The sequence below is a fragment of the Sarcophilus harrisii genome, chromosome 1 (assembly GCF_902635505.1).
Source record: "Sarcophilus harrisii chromosome 1, mSarHar1.11, whole genome shotgun sequence".
In the NCBI taxonomy this organism is placed as follows: Eukaryota; Metazoa; Chordata; class Mammalia; order Dasyuromorphia; family Dasyuridae; genus Sarcophilus; species Sarcophilus harrisii.
In genome coordinates, this window is record NC_045426.1 from 396,996,281 (window position 1) to 397,011,118 (window position 14,838).

General features: G+C 32.2%; 1 protein-coding gene across 3 annotated transcripts in view; it reads right to left on the reverse strand.

The window, feature by feature from the left end:
- Positions 1-14,838, reverse strand: part of SEMA5A (semaphorin 5A) — a 600,495-nt gene that overhangs the window by 366,677 nt on the left and 218,980 nt on the right. For all 3 annotated transcript variants that reach the window (XM_031946119.1, XM_031946120.1, XM_031946118.1), the window contains exon 5: positions 5,766-5,811. In XM_031946119.1, the coding sequence (XP_031801979.1) occupies positions 5,766-5,811 (46 nt within the window). The remainder of the gene's footprint in view (positions 1-5,765; positions 5,812-14,838) is intronic.

Genomic DNA, 14,838 nt, shown 5'->3' on the forward strand with positions numbered 1-14,838 from the left:
TTTCCCCGTGCTTTGAAATAAGAATTTGATGTTATAGGAATTCACCTGAAATAAAAATATGAATGGATAAACAGTAGGAAGACCCACCTGTAGGGAATGTTCTTCTGCTCTATTTCTTTTTTCTTTGCTACATGCCCTGACAGAAATCTCAGAAGCAATCCTAGGAACTTATAGGACTTTGATAAGAAATGAGTCACCAACTACATTTCTTCCACAGAGATGAAGGACCATCAGGCCTTTAACCATTTGCCCTGCCTCTATAATGTGAAAATCCTTCACACTATTATTAAAACCTAATGATCAGCCTGAGGATTCAAGTACCTTGACCTCTACTCTGCCTATCTCTTAAAGGAGTCTCGGACTTTTTATTTGCCCTGCAACTCAAGTTTCTTTTATGTATTGTCTCTCCAATTATAGTGTGAACTCCTGGGAAGCAAGGGATGTTTCCTTTTTCTATTTGTATTCCAAGCATTTTGAAAATATTAAATTTTGCTTTAATTCATTCATGAAGTCACATTGAGGGGAAGGAGACAGAAAAAGAAAGAAAAATTTATTTATTTTTAATACACATTACTTTATGAATCATGTTGGGAGAGAAAAATCAGAGCAAAAGGGAAAAACCATGGGAGAGATTTTAAAAAATACACAAAAAAGAAGTGAACAAAGCATGTATTGGTTTGCATTCAGTTTCCTTAGTTCTTTTTTCTGGATGCAGATGGTATTTTCTGTCCAGTCTACTAGGATTGCTTTAGATCATTGAACTACTGAGAAGAATTAAGTCTTTCAAAGTTGACTATCACACATTCTTGCTATTATTGTGTACAACATATTCTTGGTTCTACTTGTTTCACAAAGCATCAGTTGATGTAAATATTTCCAGGCCTTTCTAAAATAAGCTTGTTCATCATTTTTAGAACAATTATATTTCACTATCTTCACTTACTACAACTTGTTCAGCCATTCCCCAATTGATGGGCATCTACTCATTTTCCAATTTTTTCTTACCACAAAAAGAGCTCTCCAAACACTTTTGCACATGCAGAGCCTTTTCTCTGAATTATGATTTCCTTGGGATACAGACCCAGTAATGGCACTGCTGGGTCAAATGGTATGCACAGTTTTATAGTCCTTTGGGCATACTTCCAGATTGCTCTCTAGAATTTGTGGACCATTTCATAATTCTACCAGCAATGCATTAGTGTCCCATTTCCTCACATCTCCTCCAGCATTTGTTATTATCTTTTCCTGTCCTGTTTTGGTGAGAGTTAGTACCTCAAGAGTTATTTTATTTAGCATTTCTCTAATCACTTATGATTTAGGGCATTTTTTCATAAAACTATAGATGTATTTCATTACATCATCTGAAAATTGTCTGTTCATAACCTTTGACCAATTTATCAATTGGGGAATGACTTGTATTTTTATAAATTTGATACAGTTCTTTATATATTTTAGAAATGAGACCTTTATCAGAAACATTGGTTGTAAAGATTTTTTCCCCAGCTTTATAGTTCCCTTTTAATCTTGTTTCTGTTGATTTTGTTTATATAAAAAAAATTTAATTTAATGTAATCAAAGTTGTCCATTTTATCTTTCATTATGTTCTCCAGTTCTTCTTTGGTCATAAATTCTTCCCTTCTCCAAAGATTTTCTCTCCTAATTTGTTTATGATATTATCCTTTATGCCCAAATAATGTACCCATTTTGACCTTATTTTGCTATGGGTTGTGAGATGTAGCCAAGTTTCTGAAATATTCTTCTCCAGTTTTCTCAGTAATTTTTGACAAATGATGGGTTCTCGTTCCAGAAGTTGAAATTTTGGAGTTTATCAAATATTAGATTATTATATGTCTTGATTATTGTGTTGTGTGTAACTAATCTAATCTACTAATCTACTACTCTATTTCTTAGCCAGTACCAAATGGTTTTGATGACTGTGCTTTATAATATAGTTTTAGGTTTGATACTGCTAAGCCACCATTCTTTGTATTTTTTTCTATTTTCCCTTGATATTCTTGAACTTTTGTTCTTCCAGATGGATATTATTACTATTTTTTCTAATTCTATAAAATAGTTTTTTAGCAGTTTGATTGGCATGGTACTGAAAATAGTATATCAATTTAGGCAGAATTGCCATTCTTATTAACTCGGCTTACCCATGAACAATTGATATTTTTCCAGTTGTTTTAATCTGACTTTATTTGTGTGAGAAGTGTTTTGTAATTGTGTTCACATACTTCTTGAGTATGTTTTGGAATGTTAAACCCTCCCCCAAGCATTTTATTTTTTCTACACTTATTTTAATGAAATTTCTCTTTCTATCTCTTGCTGATGGGCTTTGTCAGTACTATACAGAAATGCTGATGATTTGTGTGGGTTTATTTTATATCCTACAACTTTGCTAAAGCAATTTGTTTCCAGTAAGTAAAGATCTGTTCTGATGATCATTTCTCATCTTTAAACAAAAGATTTACATGACTTGAAAAATTTTAGCATTTTTTATCTTGTCTTTCTGAATTGTTTTGGATCATTGTATTGTTCAGACTAGCTAAGAATTGTGTACCATATTCTCCTGTTCCTGCTCACTTCACTTTGCATCAGTTCTTATAAGTCTTGCCAGATTTTTCTGAAAGGATTTTGCTTATCATTTTTTACAGTACAATAGCATTCTATTAAAAATCACATGCCACAACTTGTTTAGGCATTCTTCAGACAACTTTCTAACATATAACTGTTGAACACTTGCAAATCTTAATTGGTATGCAGTTTGATCATGGAAAATTATCTCTTGCAATGAAATAGACTGGGGGACATGTAGACTATAGTGGATAACTTCCCAGTTTAAATAATGCTATGCATAATTCCTTCAAACACATCAATAAAAAATTAAACTATTTTCTTGAAAATCTTCCCATTGGGAAAATATTTTTACAGTCAAAGGTTCTGATAAAGGCCTCATTCCCAAAATATATAGAGAATTAACTCTAATTTATAAAAAATCAAGCCATTCTCCAATTGAAAAATGGTCAAAGGAGATTAGGTTCAAGGGACAAAACAGTCAACAAATATAGCAACCTAGTCTTAGACAAACCCAAAGATCCCAGCTTTGGGGATAAGAACTTACTGTTTGATAAAAATTGCTGGGAAAATTGGAAACTAATATGGCAGAAACTAGGCATTGATCCATACTTAATGCCATACACCAAGATAAGGTCAAAATGGGTTCATGACCTAGGCATAAAGAATAAATTATTAATAAATTAGAGGACATAGGATAGTTTACCTCTCAGACCTGGAAGGGGAAGGTCCTTTATGACTAAAGAGAACTAGAGATCATTACTGATCACAAAATAGAAAATTTCATTATACCAAACTGAAAGTTTTGTACAAAAAAACTAATGCAGACAAGATTAGAAGGGAAGAATAAACTGGGAAAATATTTTACAGTCAAAGGTTCTGATAAAGGCCTCATTTCCAAAATATATAGAGAATTAACTCTAATTTATAAAACCAAGCCATTCTCCAATTGAAAAATGGTCAAAGGATATGAACAGACAATTCCTCAGATGAAGAAATTGAAACTATTTCTAGTCATATGAAAAGATGCTCCAAGTCATTATTAATCAGAGAAATGCAAATTAAGACAACTCTAAGATAATACACACCTGTCAGATTAGCTAAGATGACAGGAAAAAATAATGATGATTGTTGGAGGGGATGGGAAAACTGGGACATTGATGCATTGTTGGTGGAGTTGTGAACTAATCCAACCATTTTGGAGAGTAGTTTGAACTATGCTCAAAAGTTATCAAACTGTGCATACCTTTGATCCAGCAGTGTTGCTACTGGATTATATCCCAAAGAGATTATAAAGAAGGGAAAGGGACCTGTATGTGCACTGAATGTGTGGCAGCCCTTTTGTAGTGGTTAGAAACTGAAACTGAATGGATGTCCATCAGTTGGAGAATGGCTGAATAAATTGTGGTATATGAATACTATGGAATATTGCTGTTCTGTAAGAAATGACCAACAGGATGATTTCAGAAAGGCCTGAGAGACTTATACTAACTGATGCTGAGTGAAATGAGCAGAACCAGGAGATCATTATATACTTCAACAAAATTATATGATGACCAGTTCTGATGGATCTGGCCATCCTCAGCAATGAGATCAACCAAATCATTGCCAATGGAGCAGTAATGAACTGAACTAGCACGCCTAGAGAAAGAACTCTGGAGATGACTAAAAACCATTACATTGAATTCTAATCCCTATATTTATGCCCACATGCATTTTTGATTTCCTTCACAAGCTAATTGTACAATATTTCAAAATCTGATTCTTTTTGTACAGCAAAATAACATTTTGGTCATGTATACTTATTGTGTATCTAATTTATATTTTAATGTATTTAACATCTACTGGTCATCCTGCCATCTAGGGAGGGTGGGGGGTAAGAGGTGAAAAATTGGAACAAGAGGTTTGGCAATTGTTAATGCTGTAAAGTTACCCATGCATATAACCTGTAAATAAAAGGCTATTAAATAAAAAAAAAAAAGAAAGAAAATCTTCCCATTGGTCCCCATGTTCATAAAAGTAAAAATTCCAATGTTTCAGCTATTTTCTCATACCCTATACTGCAGGCAAATAATTATTTAGGCCAAATATACTAGAGTTAACATATACATAAAAGTCATATATATATACATAAAAGTCTATTTGAAATCACTGTTGGAATCAGTTTTTAACAATGTTTTCACAACTTTAGCAATAGTTTTAAAAATTTCATATCACAGGCAGTTCAAAGATAAATTTGTAAAACAAGTTATAAGAACTATGTGATTAATTTTAACATAGAACATTAGGACAGCTGGCTTTGTTATTGTTGTATCTGACTTAAACTTTTTCTTCTGGAAAAAGGAAAAAAAAAATGAGCAGAGCCTGAGTTTGAAGAGATTAAGGAGGTTGTCTAATTCAATCCCATGCGTAAAAAGAAGAGATTAAAGGAAAAAAGAAAGGAAAAAACCTGCCTCGTTACTGCTTATATACATTGTGCAAGGTAACATGCTTTTTAGTTGGGATTAATTTTAAAATCAATATGAATAAATGATGGAGCTTGTGCAAGTTTTCAACTTAACAATATTTTCAAAAGCAAATGGGGAAATGAGCTTTTTAATTACTTCTCAGAGTCTTAGTACCAGGTTTACAGGGCCTAAGAACTACAAGCAACAATTCAAAAGAAGATAGTGAGCTGGATATCCATATTTAGTTCTATAACCTTTTTTGTCTACCATTTTTTTTACAAGCTTGGAATATCCCTTTAAATTATCATAACAATAGGAAAGAAATTGTGTATCTTTTTTTGTCATATAGAAGACATTTCACAACAAAACCTTAACAAGATATTTCCTACCATGAAAAAAAAAATTCTAACATAAAAACAGAAAGCTCCAATTTCCTAGAAACTTGCTGAATACCATTTACCTTTGCCTTTTATTAATGACAAAGATAAATCAGAGTTATACAAGTGAGCCAGTGACAGATACACTTGCCATGGGTCAAAAGCTAATCTAGACTTAAAACTGGTTCTATGACTACATCATGAGGGGCAGCTAAGAGAAGGGAAATACCTGCCAACCCCATTGTAGTTTTGAAACCTCTCTATCCCTTGATTGATGGCTTATATACATCTGTTTCCATCACATCAAGCAAGTGAATTAATTGAAGTAGACAAGAGAGGAGATAAAAAAATATGTTCCCCCTACCTGGATCAGTGACAAATCCTCAAGCTGCAACCTGAAGAGGTAATTTCTGCAAAAGACAAAAATGGATAAAGACAATTAAAACTTTTATTTTTAATTGATGCATAAAATAAAACCTAATCAAATCAGAAAAGGAAACACATATCTAATCCTAATGCTAAAAATGTACAAATTTGAGCTCTACTTTTTTTTTGTAAAACACACAGGAAGAAAACTATTGTTTTCAGCCTGCAACTGCTTATCATGATATATCAGCCATTTAATGGCTATTAAATCTCTGACAAATAAAGCCTGTTGTGATAGATAATAATTAGAGGAGGACATAAGCATTTGGTGCATTTATTCTAGGTTGTGTGAAAATGGATTTTTAAAAAAATCACATGTCCAAATAGAAATAATAATTGTTCACATACACAAACTGCTATGCATAAAGAGCTTCCTTTACAAGCACCCTGGAAAAAAGATAGTATAAATCTTATATTATCTTCATGTTGTGGATGAAGAAACAAAGCCTCATAATAATTATGAAGTTTTTTGGTTTTTTGTTTTCTTTTGCACAGGATTTCATAGCTGATGAATAAGGAGAGGCAGATTTCTATCTAGCACTACTGACTTTCTATTATACCATATTATTAAGGAAGACAACTTATATAGGAAATGTCAGACAATATACGTATAATAATTTAAACTTGGCTTTGGACTGGATTATGTAGGGTTTTTTCCTCCTGTTAAACAGTAGCTGGTTTGTTATTTTCATTATATTTTGGGTTGACTATCAGTAAAATTGTTGGCACTTCAAAAATATATTACAACAGAAAAAAGAGAGGATTCGGAAGGATTCTGCTTAACAGAAGAGAAAATCATCCTTGGATGAAAAATTGTGCATAATAAATTAGATACATAATAATCTATACATAGATTATCAGGAATTAACTTTGTCATTATGTCAATGGATTCATGAAATCATCTGTGTGGGAACTCCCTACCAGGATGTTGATTGCAAGTCTTCCCTTCTCATGTGATCTTCAAGAAAAGGAGTAAAAGGACTGTCTATATCAATTGGTACCATTATTTTCCAAATAGTGTACAGTCTTTTAAATATAAATAGTAGCATAAATCTCTGTGACCCTGAAAAAGACATTTAATGCTTTTTACCTCAGTCCAGTTCTTTTTCCTCTACTCAGCCTTCTCTAAGGCCAGTCTTCAATGTTCTCACTTTCCTCTCAAATACTGTAGTATCTACTGCTTAATCTCATTCATTTAACACTCTGTATTTGTCCACCTTATATTCTTCTTTTTTGAATGTCTGTCTTATCTTTTTAATTGTGTTTTCAGAGGCTTTGTATTGTATTTCTTGTGCACAACCTACATCCTCATCCATGTGACAATGATTTAATTGCCAACTGGATCTCACCTTGGATAGAACACTGTGCCTGGGGTCAGGAAGATGTGAGTTCAAATGATACCTCACATACTTACTAGCTATTGACTTTGAATTTACCTTATTTGCTTCAATTTCCTCATCTGTAAAATGAGGCTGGAAAAGGAAATGGCAAATTTCTAATATCTTTGTCAAGAAAATTCCAAATGGGATCCTAAAGCATGACACACAACTAAAAACAATTGAACAATAATATATACAAGATATTGTGTCAAGTTCTGAGGGGCATAAAAATTTAAGGGAAAAATGTTTCCTGTCTTCAAGAAACCTACAATGTAGTCAATGTAGTTGTAGTCTACAAGTGTAGACTGGATTTGTATATAGACAAATTCAGTACAAATTTAAAAATGATAAGTGCATTTCAGGAGTATCAATCAATAAGCAATTATTAAGGACCGATTATGTACCAAACATAATGTAAGTATAAAAATAGTAATTTTTTAGGCAGTCTGAAATTCCATTGGTGTATGGAATGCCTGGTGGCAGCTCCCTCTGTTTATGCAGTTCTGCCAACATGTAGTCTTGGAGAATTTGGGGGGGCACTGAAAAGGTTAGTTTGGTCATGGTCATTTCTCCAAATAGTTGGAAATGTGAATTGTTATAGGAGAGAAAACTGAACCTGAGAGAGGTTCTTACTTTCTGATAAGATATTAATAACATTATAAGAAGAATGAGGTAGGTTCATTGGGCAAGGGTCATTACTGTGAAAGCTTCTCCCTTCAGAAACAGAAAGCATTATGTTGGCAACAATGAAGTTCCCATTATCATACTCAACATGAATGCAGCTTCACATTGAATTCAGTAGATTAATCAATTTATGAGGGTATAGTAAGTGACCTGTGTAAAAACAATTAATAATAATAAGAACTAGATTTGTTATAAGAGGCTCTGAGGCTTCTATACCAATATAGAGAAGCTTCATGATCAGAACATGAAAAACTCAAGAGTTTATTTTTATTCAGTCAGGCAGTATGCAGGAGGCAAGATTTCCAATACAAACATTTAGACAAAAGTCAAAGAATGAACCAATCCCTTTGGGGAAGAATGCAGCCATACCACAGACACCAATACTCTGGGAAGACTGCTTTCTTTTGAAAGTGACCCACTGACTAGCACCTACAGAGAAACAAAGAACATAATTATGCATGCCAGGATAGGGGTTCTTTTAACCTCTAACCCTAGAGAACTCCATGACAATGAAGACAAGAGCCAGAAGCATTCTCTGCTTGACTTCAGGAAGTGGAAGCAGACAAAGGAGACTCAAAATCATTCCAACTCCAAGAACTGAATCAACACAGTAACTCACTTTGAAGTTGGACTAACCTATCTACCCTCTACCTTTGTCCCATGGATTTCTGCCTCCTTCAGAATCCTTGTAAAATTGTACACAATAACAGCAAGATCATATGATGATCAACTATGATAGATTTAGTTCATCTTAGCAATGTGATGATCCAAGACTTGAATAGAAAATGCTATCCACAGCCAGGAAGAGAACTATGTAGACTGAATGTGGTTCAAAGCATAGTATTTTCACTTTTTTTTTTAAATGTTTGCTTTCTCTTTCTCATGTTTTGCCCTCTTTTAGTGTGATTTTTCTTGTACAACGAACAAATATATGTTTAAAAGTATTATACTTGTATAATATATAGGAGGCTGCTTGATGCCTTGGGGAGGGGAGAAATAAGGAGGAAAAAAATTGGAACACAAAATCTTTTTAAAAATTAATATTAAAATTATTTTTATATGTATTTGGAAAAATAAAATACTATTGAGAAAAAAAGAATTATTTTTCAGCAATCATTCCCTCTCCCTTCTAAATTTTCAATTCTCTCTTTCTGCTGGCATTTCCCCACAAGAATGAAACTATGCTCAAGGCTAATTTAATATTAAAAAGTCATCTTCTGACATTGATTTAGAAAGAACTTAAGTAATCTAATTGAATTCTTTTATTTTTACCATAATGAAATCAAAATTCTTAAAGGCCAAATGACTTGTCCAAAGTCACATGTATAGTAAATTCCAAACCAGAATCTGATAACTCCAAAGTCAATATTCCTTCTACCATAGAACAAAGCTTCATCCAGTTCTATTCTAGTTCCTATTTATTGTAAACATCTTATAAACATTTATACTCCCAACCTCCCTTCTCTCACTATACATTCTCTTCAACTCTGCTCTTTCTTCTACCTTTACATTATATTGAAATTGTTCTCTCAAAAGTCACTATTGGCCAAATGGCTTCTCTCAGTCTTTTTTCCTCCTTTTACTCTATGCAATGTCTACCACTATTGGCCATTCTTTTCTGAGATACTCTACTCTCCTGATTCTCCTTTTAAATCACTTTTAGAATTACTTTCCTAACTCTTCCTTCTCACTCTGTAAACCTTATCTTTCTGATTTCATGTAACCAAATATTCATTAAAATTTTGGCTTTAGCCCTTTTCTTTAGAAAATGTCTCCATTGGTAATCCCATTTCTTCCCACTGTTTCAAGTAGCATTTCCTGAATGACTCCTAATTCTTTATCTCCACACCTGGGCTCTTCCTTGAACTCCAAAATGTAGTTCCAAATGTCTATAGAATATTTTTCAAAAATCTGAAACTAAATTTATTCTATATAATCTCCATCTACCCAACCAAAAGCTATTTCTTTATAAGTTACTTATTTATTTTTCCCAGAAGAATCTTTATCTATATCTAGAACATAATAATATCCTTGCTCTTAAAAGTTCATAATAGCCTTTTCCCAATAGAACTTTATATAACACTTTGCATTTCTCTTATGCATTTACTGTTTTTTTTTTACAGAGAAAATTTTTACATCTTATCTCTCTACTAGATCTTATTTATTTATCATTTATTATTTTATCTCTCTATAGGTCTTAAAACACATACAAAGAAGATCTCATTCAAGCCCTTACTCTGAACAACACTAGCTGTGGAATCATGAACAACTGTTTAATGTTTCTAGGTACCTCTCTGTAATCTATAGATTATAAAGCATAAAGGAATTGTCAAATGCACCAGCAGGACTTTTCACACATTGATAATAGCTCAGGTAGAGAGAGAGAAAAAAAAAACTTTTATTACTGTGTATACAGAGTTTGTTTCCATATGTTTCTCCAAATTAATTTTATTGTCTTTTGAATATTAAGTTATAAATCCCAAAAGTGCTAGATATTACCTATTAAAATTGATTACATTGTCCAATATAGTTCAGTGTGAATGAGGATATCTAATGTATTTATCATAGTCATTACAATTTAAACTATAGTCATTCTATACCTTACTATATTTAGGTTACAACTAAATACCAGGTAACATTTTACTTTGCCAGTGAGAGAATGAAATCCCATTAGACAATCTGATCCATTACAGTTTAGGTCTATGACCCATAGAAGTTAAAGGTTACTAAAAGAAAGAAACCTGTCCAACAGGAATAAAAAATTGATATTCCCAGATGTTGGGTCACTCACACAAACTAAAGTAAGATCTATGATCCTTCTGAAAGAGGCAGGTCTCCAGAGTAATACAGAAGAGGCAACCACTTTATCTTTCAATTGTGAGAAGCAGAGAAGAGGAAAAACAATATATGTGAGGTACACTAGAGAGGCCAAGGACCTTTCCCAGCATGAGAAAATAATTCCACTGGATCAAATCCAACTGAGGATTCTAACTGCACAACTCATTGACGGCTGGTCTACTATCAAATAATACTGCTCTTTTGAAGAGATAAAAGTACTTAAATGTTTTCATTGATCATCAGACTACCCTAAGATATAAATAGGCAATAATTAATTTACATCACTAGTTTTCACAGAGGAAAAAGTTTTGGTAATAGTAATTTAAGGAATTAGGTCAGTTTCTTTGCCCCATGTAGTCAGAAAGCTGCAAAGTAATACACTTCCCCAAATTTTCTTCTAATTTGGGTGGTGTAGAGATAGAGATTTTAGACAACTGAGGACATATCCATTTTCTAGTTGTAAGAAGAAAAAAATGAGTTAAAAGTTTCTGTGGAGAATAATTTATGATAAAATTAACCAATTATCTCAAATCAAAATGTTATGGGACAAATTCAAATATGTGATATTAACAGTATACTTTGAAAATAAAAACTATCTTATGCATTTGAATACAATAGACTGGAAAACAAACCACTAAACCATCAATATTATGCAGACTGAAAATGTTTATTCTATTCATAAATTTTATTATGTCCTTGAGTAGTTTTCTATCTTTTTTACTTTCTAGTTTATTGATTTTAGGAAAAGTTTATTCATCTTTTATGTGCTATCCCTTTACCCATAATGAACTATTAGTAGTAAATGATAATATACAACAATATATTATTGTATATTATTGTTAAAGTTCTCAACAGATAAAAGATCTGAACAGATTTCAACAAAACTTATTTTTAAGTTAATGAAAACATCTGGATCATAGAAGGTTGTAGGGAGTTCTGAATCTTAAAAAAAAATCTTAAAATAAATTCATTTTACATATAAATACTTTGAAGAGTTTAACTCTCAGTCCATGTATTTTAGAAGGAAAAAGGTATTTTTTAAAAAGTAATATTTTCTTTTTTAAAAATTTCAAGTTAATTTCAAAAAGCATGTGAATGTACCTAGAACAAAATGTTAAATTAAAAAAAAAAATCTTGCCATAAATTTGTGATTAGGCAATCTTTTTTTGTCTGTTTCTTACTGAAGTGCAGCAGTTTAAAACAAAAGCATCTGGGAATTTTTCAGTAAGTAAATATGCAATCCTTGCAGCCTATAAAATTATCCATTATGTTATTAAATAGCTTTTTAAACAATGATTATTTGAGCTTTTAATTTGCTTTTTTAAAAATTTTGACTGAGTTCAATAATGAAACAATTTAAATATCCCATATAAACATGGAAATAAACAAGATAGTAAATTATGGTAGTCCTTTGTCATCCAGATAAAAACTAACCAAAAGACACCATCAAGCAAAAGTGCAAGTATCAGTCTGCTTCAAGATTGACTTTGCTCTCCTTTAATTTCCTTCTCAACCCTTCCTCCCAAGTGCATTTGGTACAGATATGAACCTGCATTACATAACTAGGAGCAGATGGGCAGAATATAGTGTTACAAACTAAGCAATATTATTTTTTATTAATAGTTAGAATTTAATGAAACTTGATACCTTTCTTTAAAATCATGGCAGGGGCAGCCTGGGGAAGTCACTTAACCCCAATTGCCTCAGCAAAAAAAAAAAAAAAATCATGGCAATTATTTTAATGATATCTTTTTAGATACACAATGGAAAGCTTTTTTTCATAAAAACATAAAATAAAAGGCTAAATTTTAATATTTTATTAACTTAAAAGGTGTCAAAACTCTTGAAAATTCATGATTCTTCAAAAATCATTTGGTTTTCTATGTGACTCATAGAAGTCTACCAAAAAAAAAATTGCAATCTTCTCCTGAAAATAAGGATAAAAATAGCAGCTATATAACCTTTTATGAAGTCAAATGAGATAAAATAGGTACAGTATTTTACAAACCTCAAAATGCTCTATAAATGTTAGTTATTATTAAAACAAAGTAGCAGGTCTATAATAGGTATTTGATAAATCCTTCTTGACTGACAAATAAAAGTATGCAGACATTTTCCATGATGAGAAAGGTTTCAGAATTACTTCTTTACAGTTTATAGTCTGAAGTATGGGGTATTCATCATAGAGCATATGGTAAATCTACTGTTAAACCTTTTTTCAAAATTCCATGTATGTCCTCTCACAGCCTCCTCTTCTTCCAGTTCCATGAATCCATGCATTTCATTAGAAACAATGTTCCTTTTCCTCTCTGGATCTCTACCATCTCAAGCTGATTGAAATGTGTTTTTAAAAGGCTACTGAGAGATGAGTCCTTATTTATTCCCAGTGATGTTTGTTCTCTTTTCTGACTAAACCAAAGCAAGGTGTTCATATGTCCACAAAAGGATCATTAAATGTTAACACCCTGTCATATCTGGGATTAAATTTTATGACTATATCAACTGAGATGATAAAGCACTGAAAACGCAAATCTCATCCAATTTATGCTCTATCCTTACTTATATGTTTGCCATTCAAAATAAATCAACTAGTGTCCTTTTGGTGAAAGTCCAATATTCTGAAAATAAACTTTGTTTAATAATTATATAGGGTTATTATATCTGGAAAGTCTTCTAAATTGAGTTACAAAAACTTAGTAAGCAGAAATCACTTTACAAAATTCTCATGAACCCGTCTTGGTACTTTCAAAGTTTCCTCCCCCCCCCCCAATCCAAAGATGATAACAGAAAAGAAAATCAATGAATACTGTGATAGAAAAGATATTAATACATAAACATTCAATGTTACAGAAGATATGTTAAAAAACCTGACAACTTGTAAATGGAAAAAACACTGGAAAACTCTCCCCTTACACTATTAAACACACACATACACACACACAGAGACAGACAGACAGACAGACAAGGGGAGAGAGGGAGGGAGGAAAGGAGAGGAAAGAAAGAAGGGAGGGAGAATATACTGGGTTTTGTTTTATTTTTTCCTAGCACATAGCTGCAATTTAAGGAAGCTAAGAGTGAAGATCTATCTATGTTGGAAAGTCTCTTCAGCAAGTGCGGGCAAATAAATAGAAGTCCCATATATTCTCAACAAACTCCCCAATCTATGTGACATCCCCTCTGATCTCCTCTTCTAACTTCCACTAGCATTAGTAAATTAAATTCTCCCAGAGAAAACCTGCTACATTTGACTCTAACATATACTTTGTAGGTTCAAGCTAGATATCACCAGAATGACATATAGAATGAGATATATAATAACTTATGGCTCTACAATTGCCTTCTTCTTTATGTAGGTTACAGATCCATTGAATATTTGATTTATTCCATTCTTTTCTCTCAGTTATTAGAATTGATTTTTTCATTTTCCTAAGATAATAAGTAAAATCATATAGTCTTTAAATTATGATCTCATACCACTTTCTTGACTGTAATAAAACTGGGTTTTACATTATTCCACTATAGAATAATTTTTCTGACTTATATGTAGGAGAAGTAGATGTCTGAAATTTACCTATGTTTATTCTAAAGAAGCAGATTCTGGAAGGCTAGAATTGGGGCATACTGAGGAAAAAGTCATCCATATGATTTATAATTCATTTCTCTTCCTATTTTAAACAGAAAAACATTAACTCAACATATGTACATAGTATAGACCCATCTCTAGGAGAGACTGTATAAAGCCTAGGACACTTGGAACTAGAAAGACACAAATCATTCTCGTCCTTTGAATATTATTAATTCTAATGAGCTTTGAATGAAAATAGAGATTCATAAATAAGATTCAACAAAGATAGGGATAGAAGCCCAGTCATGAAAAAGGGAAGATGAATTCAAGTCTGGTCTATTAGACATGCTAGTTCTGTCATCTTGAATAAGGCACTTAATCCTCCAATGCCTCAGTTAACTTATTAAAACTTTAAATTAAAGAGTGTTGATTTTCTTTAGCAAAAGGAATTTTCTCATGGGAAGTTCTTTTTAAAAATGAAATCTCATATCTGCCCCAGCTATATGTGCATACATGTTCAAATATAATATATATGTATGTATACA